Source organism: Triturus cristatus, chromosome 4_1 (genome assembly GCF_964204655.1).
Source record: "Triturus cristatus chromosome 4_1, aTriCri1.1, whole genome shotgun sequence".
Lineage (NCBI taxonomy): Eukaryota > Metazoa > Chordata > Amphibia > Caudata > Salamandridae > Triturus > Triturus cristatus.
The window spans coordinates 91,273,010-91,292,840 of NC_140585.1; the positions used below are offsets into that span (position 1 = coordinate 91,273,010).

Genomic DNA, 19,831 nt, shown 5'->3' on the forward strand with positions numbered 1-19,831 from the left:
ATGGAACCGCCGTCGGGTGTTTTACCAATAGCCCTTTGCAGTTAGAGAAAATGGGGTACAGTAAGTGTCCTAATTGATGTGTGGCATGTATAGACTTCAGTTCTAATTGCAGCCCCACCAACTCCTGTCGTAAAGATTGTGTTTCTTTACTCATTTTATCATCGAAATTTAAATTTAGGTCTCCCAAAACAATCAGGTTACTATGGTACAGTGCTGGTTGGATTACATTTTCCATGTACATGTCCCTGGGGGTCTATAGATCAAATAAACATTTATGGTTTGTTTATCATTAGGTTTTATTGTAAACGTTGCCGCTTCACAATCTCCTATGTTTTTCTCCGTCAATGTTCGTTTTAGATTATAGCTATACCTCCTCCCTTCTTCTTAGTGCGATCCATTCTAAGGATTCCATATTCAGAAGGGAGTGCTTGGAAGATGTCAGGTGCAGATGATTCCTGTAACCAAGTTTCAGTAAGAAACAGGACATCTGGATCGTTCTCCACAATGCATTCATACATTTCAATTTTATGTCTACCCAATGATCTACAGATAATGAGTAGGCATTTAGTGCATAGTTTGTTTGTTTAGTATTCTGTTTTATAATTGGATTTAGTTTGAACACTTCTTTATTTCCCGATCTATATCAAAACTATGTCTAGAGTTTTGCATTGACTTTGGTTCCATTTGTCTAAGTTGGTTGCTGGAATAGTTAATTTTACTGTCTGGAGAAAAATGGGCAGCATCTTTGGCCCCTGGTCCCGTTTGGGCGCAGACGGGCTTGCTTTTGGCGCCCCCGCTGCGCGTGTCCGCTGCTCGTCCTTGCTGTCATCTACCTGTAGATGACCTCTAGACCGCTCACTTCGGCGGAAGTGTGTCAAAAAGCCTCCAGCCCCGCCCTCCGCTCAATCAGCACTCTCAGCCGCGGCGGACCGGACGTATTGGGAAAAAAACAAGGCTTGGTCCACTAATCAGGCAAGAGCAAGGTAAACTTAATTTAAACTAAAGCAATTGGTATTTTGTCCCAAAAATAAATCAGCTCAAGTAGGGTGGACTTGGTAGTGTAATTAGCCCTGAACCCCAATTGGGATGAGTGAAGCAGGTCATGAGATTCAATGAAGCTAGTTACCAGAATATTCACGTCTTTAAGGATTTTTGCACAAAAAGGGAAGAGAGAAAAGGGTCTTAGGTTTTCCAGAAAAGACAGATCAAGAGAGAGTTTTTTGCATATGTGGAGCACAATTACTTGCTTCCGATTCTTGGGGACTGCATTTGAGTTTAGGGACATAGTGACCAGTTATCTTGGGTGAGGAAGAATTGCTTCTGAAGATAGATGGAGAATATTGGATGAGGTAGGTCCAGGGGGGAGCCAGACTTGATTTGCAGGAAGAGAGTATGAATTTTATCATGGGAAGAAGCTGCTAGACCGACCAGTCAACTGGGTTTTCCCACGACTGGTGAGGAGCTTGCTTTCTGGGCTTCAATGGGAAAGGTGTCATAGATCCTGGCCACTTTCGAAGAAACGAAGGTGGCTATGTTGTTGCAGTTATCCGTGGAAGGAGCAGCCATGGTAGACATGAGTTTGAGGGAAGATTGTGGCTAAAGTATGGTGAAGAGTTCTTTAGATGGTTTAAATGCAGAGTCGATTTTCCGATTATCGAACTCTCTCCTGCAATCTTCTAATAAGCTTGTGATGCAGCTTCAGCTCTAGTTCATGGCGAGAGTGGCTGGCCGGACTTTAGTTTTTTCTCCTGTCATATTTAACCATAAGTCAAGAAATGGAGGAAAACTAAAACAACAAACATCAGTGGAATACTAGACATATTGATCAAGGCCTTGATATGTCTCCATAATCCTAAAAGGTTACTCCAGCTGTGGAAGGCATATCTAGCCAGCTATAGACCTTTCACTGCTAATATTCATGTATCTATATTAAGGATGGCCAGATCTATAGACTGCAGGCTGCAACATGTGTACTATTACGTCACTGGAACCCTAACTTGCGATGTCAGGACATTATACAACTCCTCAAATGACCACTTCATTCAGTTTTTCCTCGCGAGTATTAATTTCCATAATGTACAGTAATCTATAGTGTCACACGCATCATTCTAAACTGCACCCACTTCATGTGGTACTACGTCCCTTGGTTTCCTTGCTTTGTAAATTTTTAGCACATTGGTGGTGTTTTCCACACATTCATATCTGTAATGCTCCATGCACACGTCTGTTTGCTTCATCCCATTCGCTTGGTGGATGTTTTTATTTTTAGAAGAACTGGTCAAAGGTCACAAAAGTTACAAAGTTTCAAGTATCATGTTCGCTATTTGACTTTGTGTAAAATTGCTTATAATATATGTTTGCAAACATCTTTAATCAGGCAAAATTTTGATTTGCTTGCTACTTCCTTTTTGATGTTCTTCTGGGAATTATGTAGCAAAAAGTTAACTAAGTTATAATTTACTTCGTATTCTCAGGATATTTGCTAATTTGGTCAAGCTCCTGTTCTATACCCAATTCATTCTTGGGTCTGCCTTAGCACTTCCTTAGCGTTAATTCAACAACAAACCTGTGGTAGCAGAAGTAACATCCAACTTTTGACCTACAGTGACCTTACAGGATTTACCCTCCTTGGTGCACCCTTAACATACTAACAGCTCCTTATTTATTGCAGTCAGGACATCCAGGGAGTAGAAAGGACAGACCATGAATGGCACTCATGCAGACTTGTCTATGTTCTGTTCCTGCCATTGTCTTCTTGACCTCTGATACCAAACCTAGAATGAGCAGTGGTAGTGATACCAAAGGTCATGCAGAGATACCAGCTGCTGTCTCTGATAGCCTCTAATTGTCTACTGTATGCCTGTGCTCCACCCAGCTCTTTAATCTATATGTTACTGTGGTATTAACAGGGGGACCCACTGGTGAAGTCATATGTAGTGAAATGGTGCGCTGAAAGGGTGAGTATGCTATAGGACACATTTCAGCTTAAAGATAATAAACAGAAGGAGTGCAAATTAAACCAAATGCTTAAAAACTAATAGCAATGTTAAAATAAGCTGGCCGACCTAAAGAACTGTCTAATAAATATTTAAATGTGATTGCTATATTGGATCACTGGATCTCACCTGATTGCTTTTACTTGACCAAAAATTCTTTGCTCAGAAACTCACATTTTTAAGGCACTTCTTTAAAGATCTGGTATTCTGACATAACAAAATCATATATTAGCTCAAAATATGAAATATGTGGCGATACAGGATTACTTGATTAAGTTTGCAATTGTGAACATGAGGTACTGTTTTGTAATTAATAATCATTTTAGATTTCTGTTATAAAACAAGTCCAGAGTAAGTTGGCAAATGTCGCCTTTTATCCTTTTTATGATATAGCACATTGATGAATATTGAAGTTTTAAAATAAAATATCTTTCCTGTTAGAAGCATTACTGCAATACATTTTATTGAATCCAAACAAAGTATTGTTTTTAGTGTCTGGACAACGGCCAAGGGGAGGTTGTTCTAGAAATGGATGATGCATAACATTTGTTTTGTATGTATTTTAGACACAAAGACGACTTTGACCACTGCCAAAGTGGAAGAGAATGTGGTAAGTGTAATACACAATTTTATGCCTAATCATACGAAGACAAATAATCTCACAGTCTCAAACTCTCCTCTTATATATTGAGAAAAATAAGGTTCGTTACAAAATATGTATCCATTCTGTATTTATTTTTCCCTTGGTGAGCTAACTGTGCCTACTAGAAAAACTAAGTATCTGCAGAGACTTTTTCAAATTCAGCACACACATCCTTGTTTCTGCAAATCAATATCATGGATGAACAATAGTTTATTGCATAAGACATAGAATACCATTACTCTAAAGATACTTCCATGTTTAGGGAGCAGAGTCTGCTCAATTAAAAGTTTGACCTTTTAGTCTTGAAAGCTTAATGCCCTGAGGGTAAATAATATTTAACAGGCATCTTATATTTGTTGAGAGAATTGAGAGATGATTTTCTGTCCAAGAATCACACTTCAGTAATGTGTGATTTCAGAAATGTATCAGGCAGACCTATCTGCAACCTAAATTTAGAGATAAATACCTTTGTACCTCAGATTTATTGGTGTAAGCCAAAGTTGTCTAATGCGGACTCAATAGGGCCACAATCATGTCAGATTTTGAGCATACACCTCTTAGATAAAAGTTACATGCATTTAATGAGATTTGAACTAACTTACATAGTCAGCTGGTATCCTGATAACCAGGCATGGATCTGAGACACCTGGATTTTGAATACCACTGGTCTGACTTACTTTCTAGTACACTCTTGTCTATCATAATAACATGTGGAGCCTTATCCTCAACAAAGAGACACTTCTGAGCCCATTGTTAGGTGTCACCTGCTCCTACAATGGGAAGGAGAGTATCCTGAAATAAGGTAACAGTCACTGTACTATTCCAGAGCCTTCCTCTAAAGTGGTAGTGTTTTCCCTATTTTTACACTCTGCCATATTGGGAGTGATCCAGCGCAAAATCGGGTAATGGGGAACAACTTGTAACAATATCCTCCCTGCGTCACAGACCCTACGTCACACTAGCTCACTCACACATGCAGTCATTGGTGGGGCCCACAACACCAACACTCACACTTTTCTTCTACTGGTCTGCACACACAGGAGGGATGAGTAACTCAAGGGCTGGGCATGTGGGGGAAAACACCGTATAACCTATAGGGAGGGAAAAGTCATTTACAAAAATATACATTAACACCCTTCTCCTACAGATCCTTAATCCTAAAACATCAAGGCACTCCTCCCACTTGGTCAATTGACCAATTAGTTGGATTGGTTATTGGTGATTTAGAACCAGCTGAATCACATTTTAAGACTTCAGAATCTAAATGGAAACTCACAGCTTATAATTTTGTGTTAATCAGTAATTGTTTATCTAAATGTTCATAATGATTTAAATTTGCTTTTGTCCCGTCAAAGTTTAGAAAGTTGTATATCAAATTTTGAATAAATCGCAGAACATCATATTTACCTAATCTGACTATTTGGAGTCCTCAAATTCATTGGCTCTGCATTATCAACATGTTGTCGTAAATCGTCCCAAAGCAGACCAAACTCAAAGTTCTTTGCTCAGCACGTTACAGTCCCAAAGATCGGCAAAGGACCAGAGATGTGCAAGCATCAGTCATTGCCCGTAGTTTTAGAAAAAGGTCGCAGTCATCAGATGATCGGGCAGCATTCGGACCCTCAAGGATTCAGGAGAATGCGGTTTCAACGCAACGCCAGTAGCATAACATAACGTCCCTCTCTATTCTACCACTCTTTTATAATGCAATGGAGTAAAGAAGATGCAATTTAAAGTTTTAGAACAGTCGTGATTGGCTGGTTGCGATCGTCCGATGCAATTTTAAGGTTCTCAGTACAGTTTGAGGGGTGAGGTCACTGGTTAGTCCAAGAGTTGGCTTGTTCCTGTTTATTGTAAGGTTGATTGTTCTCCTGTCTTGGCAGACCTCCCGTTTTCTGGCCTTGTCTGGGTACATGGTAAACAAGGGTCGTGATGAGGTTTAGGAGATTTCTCACGCATGCGTAGCTCACTCCGCGCCTCATGAGACAGTGGCCACTTCGTCGTGTGGTGTCAGAGGCCATCTTAGATTTAGGCCCAAATGCCAACTTAAGCGAAACAAACACAAAAGAGTAATTAATACATAGAAATAATGAATCTAATGTTAACCCCTTACTAATCTCTATGTGCTTGTATTTATCTAGCATATAGCAACATTTAAAGCCATTTATATTCACCTTTTCGGTCCTCCTCTTGGGGCAACTTCACAAAAGCAACATATATCATGCAGTATTCTATTACCACATATACTATTGTTAATATGCGTACAGATTTCAGTTATAAAGATTATTTAGCCATGCAAAATGCAAATCCCACGTGTAATTCAAATATTAATAATGTTGGTTAATACACATGCAAACTCGTTTAATAATATTATAGTTAATAGATTATATAATTAGTATTTTCATGCAGAATAGAGGAGGTATACAACATCTTGCACTACCTGCTCCATCAGGAGTATACCAGACTTCAGGGAGGTTTGATCAACACTCCTACCTTTATTCAGAGATCCTCTCTTAAATAAGGATGCTGCACATTTCTTGCTGTTTTAATCTGATTGATTTATGCGACTCGAACATCTGCATTTCATTTTAGCTTTACTTGTTTTGGGGCACTGTTGATATTAGGCACTTGCACTTTATTTTAGTTTCAATTTTTGGGGGGCCATCTTTCTTCTCCTGAGGTGGGTGGTCAAGGTCTTAGTCCCAAGCCTTCCTCTAAAGTAGTAGTCTTTTCTCTTTTTCTAGCCTTGGCAATCCTGGGAGCATACCTGGCTACTGGGAAGCTTGGTCAGCACTCTAAGTCATGTTCACAGATCCTCATTTAGATGCGGACACACCCATGGTGTGCCAAAGGCAAGCTTATCAGTGACAGCCTGGCTAGTCCCAAACCACACACACTGCTAATTCAGATAATTAGGTGAGAAGAGACTGCCTTTTGACATTGTTCAATGCTTAGCACTGTGAAATCTCCAAAGATGTTGAAGATTTATTGTAATTGCCCTAAGCTCATGCCTCCTGCTGCTGCAGCTGCTATGCAGCAGTCAGAAAGCAACAAAGGCTTCATTTCCTTGTGTTTTTAGTAATCTCATTATTTTCACTTTACTTATCATCCTTAGAAGTAGTAACTGTAAAGTAATTAGCAGCACCTTTATTTTTGGAAGAGCGTTAAATGATACACAATATTAGTCTCGTATCAATATATGTGGCAACCACAATTAGAACAACATCAATAATGGATTCAAATATTGTCATATCCTAAGGGCCAAAGACCTCCTCAACCACATTGAAATGCCATTAGGACTTTAGTCAGAACCGCATTGAATCTCGTGTCATTTATTTACCCTCTCCTTAATGTTATCTATCTTCTTGTCTATGCTAATAGAGATTTTGGAAGATGAGTTCAACGCTCAGTCTCTACATGTCTCCAATGTTTGGAGAGATGGAGTGCATTTACCAGTATCACTCACACCATAAAATATGTATCTATTGTGTATTGACGCTCCCTTTTCAGTTCCCCCATGACTTCTGCATAACATATAGGGGAGGATTAAATCTCTACAACAGTCCTGTTTTTCCAATAAATGACACTAGTAAGTCATGTGTTAATTGATGTTAAGCCAAATAGAACACCAGCGTGTTTTAGATAGGGATAAAAGGTTCAGCCTCTATAATGATTTAAGTGCTTTCAGGTGTTTTCTCAGTTGCTGGAGTTCTCAAGCATTTTTTGTTTACACATTCATATAGCACATGTCAACCATTTGCATTGCCCGTGTTACTTTCGCAATCTTAACACAGAGGATTACAAGCATTGCTGATGTCATAAATACAATACCCCTCAATATCTGGGAAGGGACCCCTGTGATTCTTTCGACCTGCTGTCTGGGTACCTTGACAGCCTTGTACCAAACACCACATACTAATACTCATTTTTTTCAGCCTGTTGGCTCTTCTCAGTGCATGACATACTTGCCCACTTTAATTTAAAAAGGAGCCATCAAAGGTGGTGTGGACCTCATTAACTACATAGTTCCTGCTTACATTTCACATGCTTTACATAATCTTCCATTCCCTATTTGCTATTTCTAGGATGTTGTTACTTTTTTCAGGCAGCATATTACTTTTGTCTCCCCTCCATCATAACCTATTTCTCATTATTTGGTTCTCTTAGGTGTGAGCCCCTGGCAGCCAGACCTTATGTGAGTGCCCCTGGCAGCCAGAACTTAAACTGATGCCCTTGACCACTGGACCATAGGTGGCTGCCCTGCGCCGCTAGACCTTAGGGAGTTACCCCTGGCCACCAAACATTTGCCCTTGTAACACTAACGGCTCTACAGCTATGTTTGACCTCACCAACTGATTTGCAAAAGTTATCTCTCTCCAGAAGTAACTCTGATATTTGCTCCTTTGTTGCTTCCTTGCCACACAATATTTAGTCTGCTTCATACCATGTTTTCCACAACATTTTACAAACTCTATCCTAAGGCAGCCAGTTGTGCAGGTGCACGCCCCTTTCTTTTTCTCCTCTTTTGTCTCAATTTGTGTTCCTTCTCCAAAGCTCCCTCGATCTATAACAAACTTAATTGCATTTGGTCATAATAACACAATCTTACAATAATGTTAACATAACTCCATCGAAATGAGACTCCGTGCAAATGACCTAGTCTACCCACTCTCACCCTTTGACTATGACACCTTAATCTCAGGTAAACAAATCGAGTACTAAATCAAAAGGGCATCAACTCCCTCAATGTTCATCTTCTTTCCAGGGATTTTTGTGAACACCCCTAACCTTGGTGAATTGGTGTTTCCTATCATCTTACCGTTATCCATGCCTCTCTATTATTTTGTCCCTGAGCATTCAATCCATGTGATGTTCTCCTTTTTGGCAACCAGGCCCAAGTTTAAGAATATAATTACTTTCAATTTCTTTATGAAGCTTGACAAGGGGTTTATATGACCAAGTTGAATTAGCAGTTTAACTGCATTCAGACTGCAACGGCAGGCATGGAACATATTTTAAGGAACTACTTGAGTGGTTTGTACAATAAGTGCTGCAGGCCCACTGGTAGCATGTAATTTACAGGTCTTGGATATGTTGTATACCATTATACAAGGAACTTACAAGTAAATAAAATATGCCTATCAGGTATGAGGCAATCAAACCATATTTAGGGGATTGAGCACAAACGCTTAGAAATGGTAAGTGCAGAGTCCTAAGGCCAGCAAAAAACAAAAACAAAAAAGGTGGCAGGTAAAGGTAAAAAGTTTGGGTGTGACCCTAGAGAGAGGGTTACCGCCAACACTATCCTAATAAATCAATCAAGTGTCTTGTAAAGCATGACTACTTCCCCGTAAGGGTCTCAAGGCGATGGGGAAGGGGATGCTGATACAACGGAGGCACTATGGTTCAGTCGAAGAGCCAGGTCCTGAGGTCCTTCCTTAATTGAGGCAGTGATGGTGATTGCCTGAGATAGAGAGGCAGGGTGTTCCAGGTCTTTGCTGCAAGGTAGGAGAAGGATCTTCCTCCGGCCGTGGTCTTGTGGACATGTGAAATGGTGGCCCGCACCAGTTGTGTGGAGCAAAGGTCTCTGGTGAGTGCTTGGATTGTGAGGCGGTGGTTAAGGTACTCAGGTCCCAAGTCGTGTAGGGCTTTGTAGGCATATGTGAGGAGCTTGAAGGTGATTCTTTTTCTTGGAGGTCTCTCAGGTGTCTGGTGATGTGGCTGCGGCAGGGAATGTTCAGGAGTCTGGTGGAGGTTTTCTGAATGTTCTGCAGTTTTTTTAGGAGTTTCTGCGTGATGCCGGTACAGAGTGCGTTGCTGTAGTCGAGTCTGCTGCTAATGAGTGCCCGGGTGACCGTCTTTCTGGACTAGTGCAGATCCACTTGAAGATCTTATGGAGCAGGTGTAGTGTGTGGAAGCAGGATGATGAGATGGTGTTGATCTGGCAGATCATGGTGATCGAGGAATCCAGCATGATGCAGAGGTTTCATTTATGGTCAGTGGGTGTAGGGGGATCCAAGTGATGCTGGCCACCAGAGTCATCCCAGGCAGAGGGGTGGAGCCCAGGATGAGGGCTTCAGTCTTCTTTGAGTTGAGATGGAGGCAGCAGTCATTCATCCAGGTGGCGACAGCCTTCATCCCATTGTGAAAGTTGTTCTTCGTGACCATGGGTTCGTTGGTGAGGGAGAGGATCATCTGGGTGTTGAGTCTGTGGTTTCTGATGATGACTGGGAGCTGGGACATATAGATGTTGAAGAGAGTAAGAGAGTGGGTCTCAGGGAGGAGCCCTGAGGCACTCTGAAGCTGATCTCTTTGGTCCAGAGTGGAACAGTGGTAGTCTGACGAACTGTGTTCGGCCTGTGAGGAAGGAGGGAATCCATTCCAGGGCTTTGTTGTGGATGGTGACGTTGTGGAGTCTTGTGCATGGGGCAAGTGGGAGATGGTATTGAAGGCGGCGAGAGGTCCAGGAGGATGAGGACTGCAGTTTTGCCTCGGTTGAGGAGGGTGCAGAGGATTTTTGTGGCAGTGAGGTGGGCGGTTTAAGTGCTGTGGTTGCTTTAGAAGACAGATTGGGAGAGGTCCAGGATGTGGTATGCTTTGATGAACTCTGAAAGTTCGGCATTGATGGCTTCTCAATGACCTTGGTGGGGAAAGGGAGCAGAGAGATGGTTCTGAAGTTCTTGAGGTCTGTCGTGTCGGTAGAGGGTTTCTTCAGCAAGGGGTGTGTGTGTTTCCAGTCTTCGGGGAAGGTGGCGGTGCTGATAAAGCATTTGATGGTGCAGTAGAGTTCGGGGGTGAGAGGTGCCGGCTCTGTTGAAGCACCACACAAACACAATCAATGTGTGATTTGGTCACTGTGCACACATCCTTGCAAATTCTCTGGAGTTTTAGGAAGTGGTCAACACACTTTGCACGTCACCGGGGTCCAACTTCAAAGCTGCCCCACTCATATTAATGGTGATAGGAGGAACTTAAAAAGTTTGGCAACTTTAAAGTTCCAGCATAGTTGTCTATTTTCTGGATGTGCCTCACCCTCATTATGTTAAGGGCTGTGACAAGGAAGAGGAATGGATTGGTAATAGAGATGCTAATCGTATTGGGATCCACCGCGTGTCTTGAAGTTCACTATTGTTACACGGAAAGATGACCATGGCAAGTGACACTCAGATAACCTGCACTGAAAAATTAACCCTGCCTTCTCTACTTTTCGTGGGATGGTGCCAATGTTAAGGGAGTTACATACTATCTTGTTTATTTGGCAACACAGTTCTGCTCAGCTGCACATGTAACTGCTCTGTCGTTTGTGTCTTTTGTTGTATTAGTATGTTTACTCTACTCTTGATAAAGGATTGGTCTTTGTCTCTTTCAGTATGAGGACATCTCGTTCATTTCCAGTGGGAGATGGTAAGGTGAGTACAAGAAAGGATGAAAGCAACCCAAATCACAGGAGGTGATGTTCACCCAGAATTAGGTCTTAATGGGACAGGGAGGGCTTTGGCCCCACGGCCAGCAGTTCTATGAGTTCTTCTCAAAGGGCCTCATGCTAGTAGGAGCTGCACACCCAGCCCATGTGCTACACTGTCTGCAGCTAAGGGATGAAAGGATTTGAAAGGGTTTTAAAGCTGCGAGCTAGCTCTGTCATGGTAGTTTGTGGTGTCTTTTGTAATTACAGGATGGAATTTATAACAATGGAGGGTGGACCCCAAAAACATTTCAAATGCTTCAATTATATGACCTAGGTGATATATAGCATAGTGTTTCTATCACTGTATCATGATAATGGATGTGTGCCCATAGTATTGTGTAATAAGACTGTGTCCATGTTTAAATATAGGGGCTGAAGTGGAGGTAAAACAACAACACTACATTACAATAACACAATTGTAATACAGCACATGAAAATTCGATGCAAACACACCAATTAACAACATGACAGCCACACAGCAGTAAAACACACTGGGAATTTGCTACTGTATTTTGAATTGAATTATGCAATTTGGCTAATTTATTATGTTGTGTTTTGTTTGATTGAGATGGTAGTGTCTTGTTATTTATTTTGTGTTTGTTTGAAATGTTGCTTTTGCTGTGTTCCTGCGTTGTTTTATTTAATTATTGTTGTTTTATTTTATTGTTGTGTTAGGTAGATTTGTTTATAGACTACTAGAACTAATGGTAACATTACTGGCTAACGCAGTGTAGCAAAATAATTACCACTGTCAAAGACTCAAATATACCTTGGACCCTCCTACAGTCTGTTCTCCTCAAAGTAATGACAGGAACATATAATGTATTTATGGAGTTTGGTCTATATCTATTAAATACCATATGCCACAAACGCATTGCATAGGCCATTCATCAAATCAGCAGTTCCTATACTCTTTCATGTGATTTGGCCACTGATGTCTTTTGATACGACACTTGCTACGACTGACAGATGTTACTTAGAGGCCGCTCTACCTCACTGCATGCCAACAGAGGAGAGTGGTGCTTATAGTTTCTGTTTTTACCCCCCCAAGACAACCTCTGGATGTAGATGCTATTTATGAAAGTCTGTCTAACCCAACATAGTCACCATGGTCTACACGTGGAGAGGCGACAGTTTAGGCCACTTCAGTCATTGGTTGTTCCCAGTGCTTGTTTGTAACTGTTATTCATGACACAAGTTTTGTCTTTGCACAGGCATACAGCCATTTAATCAGTACAGCTGTCAGATGCGTCTGACTGGGGAAGGGCATCTTGCTTTTTATTATTTATCAAATTACTTGGCACAGACTTTTCTATTGTTTTCTTTCACTCAGCATAATGAGGCTGGTGAATTATAGAAAAATTTCTTTAAATGTAATACTGTTAAAGAAGTACTGCCAAAGCAATGGTTGCATAGTGCATCTAGTCTTTGCTGCACTCTTTGCCCTTGTATGCAAACGGGTGTAAGAGGAATAGCTTTGGCCAGAAGTTACCACAACTTCAGATATGAATATTGTTTGTTGTTGGTTTCATTCATGTTACTTTATTCCTACACTTTCACCCTCTTCTGAGGGGAGGTGCCAGTGTGCTGCCCAGGTGTCTCCCTATTCCAGCTCTTGTGAATCCTGGACAGGATTAGGACAAAGTGCCATTGAGCTTGCATTGTGCAGCAGGTGTATTGGAGGCATATATTTCTGGTGGTAGTTGTCCTGTCCCTGTCGCATGTTTACCTAAGGTGAGTGACTGCTGCAAATCAGAGAAGAACTGGAGTGGACTCAGATTAACAACCTGTGCACTCCCTACAGCCATGTCCTATGCTGTGAGATATTCAAGGTTTGTTGATTCCATGGCAGACAGATAGATTCATTTGACTCTTTAAACAGGAGAAGCTGAATCAGGAGCTACCTCTCTCTTCCAACAAAGGCCTTCACTTCTTACCAGAGGTAGTAGCTTTTTCACTTAATGACCCTGCAAGAGCCTCCTCTTCCTCATCAGGACACAGGAAGCCTAGGGGGGGGGTGGGGTGACAAACCCAATCTACTAATATCACAAGATGCTAATACGTCCCAGAGACTTGCCTTTGGATGAGCCAACATCCTTAGCTCTATCTCATGGTGCCACTTCAGAAATTCCCAAAGGTTTTCCAGTGGACCAGCCAACTACCTCCATCAGCACCATCTTGTGACAAGCCAGCTTCAGAAATTCACAAAGTCTTGCCAGTGGGCGAGTCACCCTATGAAGGAGCGTCTCAGCAGGTGCCACTCCGGAAGTCCCAATGATTTGCATGTGGATGCACCAATCTGCTCAGCGCATATTGCGAAGCACCACTCAAGAAGTCCCAAAGACTTACTGGTTGATGATCTATCCTCAACTGCAACATCTCATGAGGCCCACTCTATTTGGGGAAGGGTTGGCCTTCTGTTACCATCACTGAACTTGACTAGCTACAGGTACCTGGGGCCTCTTATTGCTGCTCAATGAATTTGTTCTACAACCGTTAAACGTCACCAATCTATGTCTCCTCTGTCACAATCAGCATCCCAAGAACTTCAGAAAAAGTCAATAGCTCTTCCTTTTAGGAGCAATCAAGCTCATCTCATTCTCAGATTAGGGCAGCAATATTACTGCAAGGGAAAGAGGAAGTGGGCTTTACTCCATCTTAAACATCTATGACTAACCCAGTTCCATTCATACAGAAGTTCAAGATGCTGAGTTAGGCGCAGGTGGTGGTAGTTGTTCAAAGCTTTAACAGGCTGAACTCTGTAACTCTGTCACTCTTTAGAATGCCTACTTAAATCTACCTATCACGGAGGATCGCAGGATATAGTGTTGTATCACAACAGGAAACCATTACCAGTAGAGAACACTGCCACAGTTTCTGCACCACCCTATGGGTCTTGACCAAGATCCTGTGCCCAGAGGGCACATTTCTGCCAGTTCTCTCTGTACCTAGCTGACTTTCTCATAAGAGCACTAATGTATGAACATGCAGCGTGCACTCTTGGCCTGACACTGGAGAGATACGATTTGGTTCTCAGGGCGCTACTCCAAACCCTCTTTGTGAAAAACAAAGCTACTGGGTTTACAGTTGTGAGGAATTGTGCTATTGACTGAGGAGGGTGTAAGTCATCCTCAAGCAACAGCTGCAATCCCCGTTAAGGTGAACCACAAAAGTACCTAAATTAAGCTGTGCTTAATCTTGTGGTAGCTTAGCATGAAAGCAGTTAGACGTAACTTATGGGTAATGAGTAAAGTATGTATGAAACACTCAAACTGTTATAAAGTGAAAGCATAACCCAAGAACAATCACACACTAATTGAGAAAAACTATTTGACACCAAAATGACAACAATCCAATCAGTGGAAACAAAGTTATTGATTTGTGAAGTTTAATGTGAACAATAGCACAAGAAAGAAACACCAACCACGGTAATTTGGTCCTGCGAGACCGTGGCAAAGTGGAAAGTTAAGGCCGACAGCGATGGAGAGCAGTTGGAATATTCATAGTGGATTCGGCCTGGCTTAGCTTCGGACTTCGGAGAATTTTCAAAGAAAAACATCTGAGAAGAAAATATAAAATAAAAAGAACGGATACATTTCTATCGCCATAGTTTCTCAGGCATGGACATTCCATAATTAGTAAAATAGAGTTTTTACACCAACCTATGACAGGTTGGTGACACAACCTTACTTTTTATTTTCCTTGTAAGCACTGTTGTGCAGTTTGCGGAGTTGCCAGGCTCTGTGGAAGTTGGGAGCCATATTAGGAGAGGCTGCCCATTTTTATGCTGTGTTTATGATTTACTTTTTCCACCCTTAGGTTTGTTTGGCTTGAGTTTCTAGTATTGTACTGCATCAGGGGAGCCTGTGCTCTGCAAAAGTGGTTGCTGGACACCAGTTACTTTTTATTTCACCCACCTGTTTAATCACGCCCCCTGAAATGCTCTCTTCATGACGGGCTATTTATACCAGCGTAGGGCACGCCCACGCAGCCTATGACATGTTGGTGACACAACCTCAGTTCTTACTTTTCTTGTAAGCACTGTCGTGCAATTTGTGGGGTTGCCTGGCTCTGTGGAAGTTGGGCGCCATCTTAGAAGAGGCAGCCCATTTGTATGCGGTGTTTATGATTTAATTTTTTCACCTTTAAGTTTGTTTAGCTTGAGTTACCAGTATTTGCACTGCGTTAGGAGAGCCCGTGCTCTGCAAAGGGGGTTGCTGGACGCCATATTTAATTTTTTTATTTCCCCCACCTGGTTTGATTGGCTCACAGTGCAAAGTGGGGCTGCCACGCCCTCGGACACGCCCTCTTCATGAAGGGCTATTTAGACCAGTGTAGGGCGCGTCCGCGCAGCCTATGACAGGTTGGTGACAACCTTAGTTTGTACTTTCCTTGCCTGGCTCATTGGAAAATGGGCACCAGCTTCGGAGAGGCAGCCTGTTTTTATGATGTGTTTATGATTTACTTTCTCCACCTTTAAGATTGTTTGGCTTGAGTTTCCAGTGTTTGCACTGCGTCAGGGGAGCTAGCCATCATCTATCATGACTCCTTCCTGGCTACCTGCACTCCTGCCTCTCTTGACGTCATTGAAGCCCTTCTGTTCAACTCTGAACTCACTAAAACTGAATCTTTTAATGGGCTATTGATGTATAGCCCACCAGGGGCAAGAGGCCCTTTAATCCAGTTTTTAGAATCCTTTTTAGAATTATCTATTTCAAAATCAAATTTCACCATAATGGGTGATTTTAAGTTTCATTTAGAGAAGCATGCAAACCTAGACTCAGAACTGCTTATTGAAACTTTATCATGTTGCTCTCTTTCTCAGTTAATAAACGGCCCCACGCACAAAGCAGGGCACACACTTGATAGGATATTTACGAATAATACCTTTATCTCTACTCCCGTGAGTAGAGATAAAACATGGACGAATCATAAGGCAGTGATCTGGGTTTTAGAGCTCCCTTGTAAACCCACATGCGTAAAAGGTATTAGGAAGTTAGTACTCTCACAACTAGCGGCATAAATTACAAGTATCTGACCTCAGCTCTCTGCTGGTAAGGACACAACCAGAACAGTCAAATAACATTAATGCAGTGGCCCAAAATTTTACAACATGGCTAAATGTTGCTGCCTGCTCGCTAGTCCCAGTTAAACCGACAAACTGTTAGAAGAAGTAAACCAACTTTCAGTTGGTTTAACAACTCTCTTAAATAAGCCAAAAGAAAGTGTTGTAGACAAGAGAGAATTTGGAGGAGGGATTACAATTCTCTTGAAAGAGAAAAATGTAAAATTTGCATTGGTAACTATAAAAAGTACATTCTAGAGGCCAAATCAGCATTCTTTGTTAATCAAATTCAAGCTGCTACTAACTCTGCAAGAGCCCTTTCCAAGCGGTTTCCCAACTTTCCACCCCAGCATCCCATATCTCAGAGGAAGGAACGCAGGACTCCTGTGACTCCATAGCCAATTTCTTTCAGCAGAAAGTAAAAGCTATCTTTGATGATTTTACCGTCAATGGACATTTAGGACAGGAACGTATAGAACCCACTATAAAATCTCTAACCAAGTCCATCTTCTCCAGGTTTGCCACATTAACGAAAGAGCAAGTCTCCCAGGCCATTCAACATTCAAAGCTGGGCTCTCCAGCTGATCCCTGTCCTCCTAAAGGTTTCCAACTAATATCGGAGGAGGTTGCTCCTCACTTGACAAAGATTTTTAACTCTATGTTTAGCACTGGAATATACCGCAAGGATTGGAAGGCAGCCTCGGTGCTGCTGCTTTTGCAGAAACCTAATTTGAATGAGCAGGACTTCAACAGCTATCATCCTATTTCAAAGCTCCAACTAGCAATGTAAAACTGACAGCTTTCTGGATGAAAATAACTTGCTAGATGACACTCTATCGGTTTACGAAGTGGCTTCAGTACAGAATCCGCTCTTATGGTGGCTACAGAAGAGATTAGGGCCGCAGTGGATGGGGGAGGCAATGCCGCTGTCATCCTTCTTGATCTATCAGCGGCCTTCGATACAGTCAATCATAGTATCCTGATTAGCCGCCTTCAAAACTTGGGGATCCTAGGGGGAGCTCTAGAGCTGCTGAAATCCTTTCTGATGGGCCACATCCAATCAGTTGCCCCAAATTGTGATTTCGCTATCAGACACAGGTCCGAACATTAGTAAGATCTTTAAAAATTGTATGGTGGCAGTCAGCCTCTGGATGTGTATGTCTATGTGGGGTATTTGTAGAGCGCGGCTTCTACTCCAAAGAGTGTCCTGGCGCTGGATGCTGAAATGTAACGATGGGGCAAGAGGTGGATTATGGGCAGGAGAAAAGCCATGTTTTCTGCTATTTCGGGAACAGGGGAGTAGACTTGATGCTTCTGAGGGTATAGGGCAGTTTATTCCAGAGGGATGGGCTGAGGAAGGAAAGGGCCTTACCCCCCGAGCTGGCCTTTTTAATACATGGAGTGCTGGTCAGAAAAAGATTAGAGGAGCGGAGATTTCTCGGTGGGACGTAGAACGAGATCCTATGTTTAAGGTAGCCAGGGCACATTCCGTATAAAGCTTTCTGAGTCACAAGTAGAGTCTTACAATATGATTCTTTTCCTTACTGGAAGCCAATGGAGACTCTTCAGTAGGTTCGATACGTGAGCATTACGGAGGAGCTCAAATATTGTTCGAGCTGCTGCATTCTGGACCAGCTGAAGCCTCTCCAAAAGATACCTGTGTATACCCAAATAGAGGCCTTTCCCGTAACCAAGACAAGACATGATCAGGACCTGGATCACCTGTTGACTGGCAGCCGGGATCAGAAAGAACGGAAATGTCCTCAAGAGATGCAGAAAGGTAAAACAGGTGCCCACTACTGAATTTACCTGGGTGTGGAATAGCATTGGTTGTCAAATTTATAAAGCCCAAGGGCCCGATTCACAGAACTAACTTAAGACAAAATCCTAAACTTACTACCATTTTGGTATTCACAGAAGGCACTTACTCATTTTGGTATTCACAGAAGGCACTTACTCATTTCGGTATTCACAGAAGTTATGAGTCCTAACTTTAGGACTCCTAAATGCCTTCTGTGAATATCGAAAGCTATAAAATTACGATTTCTCTCAGTTTAGTAATAGTATAGTTAGGACTCCTCACTTTAGGACTCTTAAATGCCTTCTGTGAATACCGAAAGTCTTAAAATTAGGATTTTTCTCAATTTAGTAGTCCTAAAGTTAGGACTCCTAACTTTAGGACTCCTAAATGCCTTCTGTGAATACCGAAAGCCATAAAATTACGATTTTTCTCAGTTTAGTAATAGTATAGTTAGGACTCCTCACTTTAGGACTCCTAAATGCCTTCTGTGAATACCGAAAGTCTTAAAATTAGGATTTTACTCAATTTAGTAGTCCTAAAGTTAGGACTCCTAACTTTAGGACTCCTAAATGCCTTCTGTGAATACCGAAAGCTATAAAATTACGATTTCTCTCAGTTTAGTAATAGTATAGTTAGGACTCCTCACTTTAGGACTCTTAAATGCCTTCTGTGAATACCGAAAGTCTTAAAATTAGGATTTTTCTCAATTTAGTAGTCCTAAAGTTAGGACTCCTAACTTTAGGACTCCTAAATGCCTTCTGTGAATACCGAAAGCCATAAAATTACGATTTTTCTCAGTTTAGTAATAGTATAGTTAGGACTCCTCACTTTAGGACTCCTAAATGCCTTCTGTGAATACCGAAAGTCTTAAAATTAGGATTTTACTCAATTTAGTAGTCCTAAAGTTAGGACTCCTAACTTTAGGACTCCTAAATGCCTTCTGTGAATACCGAAAGCCATAAAATTAAGATTTTTCTCAGTTTAGTAGTAGTAAAGTTAGAAGTCCTAACTTTAGGACTCCTAAACTGAGAAAAATCCTAATTTTAAGACTTTCGGTATTCACAGAAGGCATTTAGGAGTCCTAAAGTTAGGACTCCTAACTTCTGTGAATACCGAAGTAAGTAAGTGCCTTCTGTGAATACCAAAATGAGTAAGTGCCTTCTGTGAATACGAAAATGGTAGTAAGTTTAGGATTTTGTCTTAAGTTAGTTCTGTGAATCGGGCCCCAAGTTTCTCACCCCCTGATTTTTTTATAACGGGGGTGGGAGCGTCTGGTGGCCAAAAGGACTGTGGTAGCAGTTCCGCATCCATGCCAAAGAAAAAAAACTCGGTCTTTCCCGCATTACATTTCAGCTGATTCGCAGCCAGCCACCCAAATACCGCTGAGAGGCAGGTACTAATTAACTTGCCAGGGCAGGGCTCGTTGCTCTTCCATGTGAATAGCAACTGGGTGTCATCAGCTTAGGACACAATTTTTGCCCCTAAGGATTCTACCATTGTAGTCATAAATGCAAGGTAGATATTAAACAAAGTTGGACTCGGGCCGAGCCCTGCGGGACACCAAAAATCAGCCTGCGAGACTTGGCCGAGTAAGGGTGGCACCATACTTCCTGCCCTCTCCCCTCTAAAAAGGATGCCAGCCACTTCCAGGCCAGCCCCCCAATGCCAATCGAGTGGAGCTGTGTTAGGAGATTCTGATCTGAGACCGTATTGAAAGTGGACAATAGGTCAAGCAGGACCAGCATCGCTCTCTACCCCACTTCCAGACCAAGTCAGATAGAAACAACTACCTCCAACAGAGCTGTTTCCATACTGTGGTTGGGGCGAAAGCCTGACTGGCTGGGATGAAGTAAGCCGTTTA

At 42.0% G+C, this 19,831-nt stretch overlaps 1 protein-coding gene across 3 annotated transcripts in view; it reads left to right on the forward strand.

Moving 5' to 3' along the window:
• The window catches only part of LOC146839630 (uncharacterized), an 812,224-nt gene that overhangs the window by 741,942 nt on the left and 50,451 nt on the right, over nt 1-19,831 (forward strand). For all 3 annotated transcript variants that reach the window (XM_085651718.1, XM_085651719.1, XM_085651720.1), the window contains 2 exons: nt 3,563-3,606; nt 11,009-11,048. In XM_085651718.1, coding sequence (XP_085507844.1) covers nt 3,563-3,606; nt 11,009-11,047 — 83 coding nt within the window. In that variant the 3' untranslated portion in view covers nt 11,048. The remainder of the gene's footprint in view (nt 1-3,562; nt 3,607-11,008; nt 11,049-19,831) is intronic.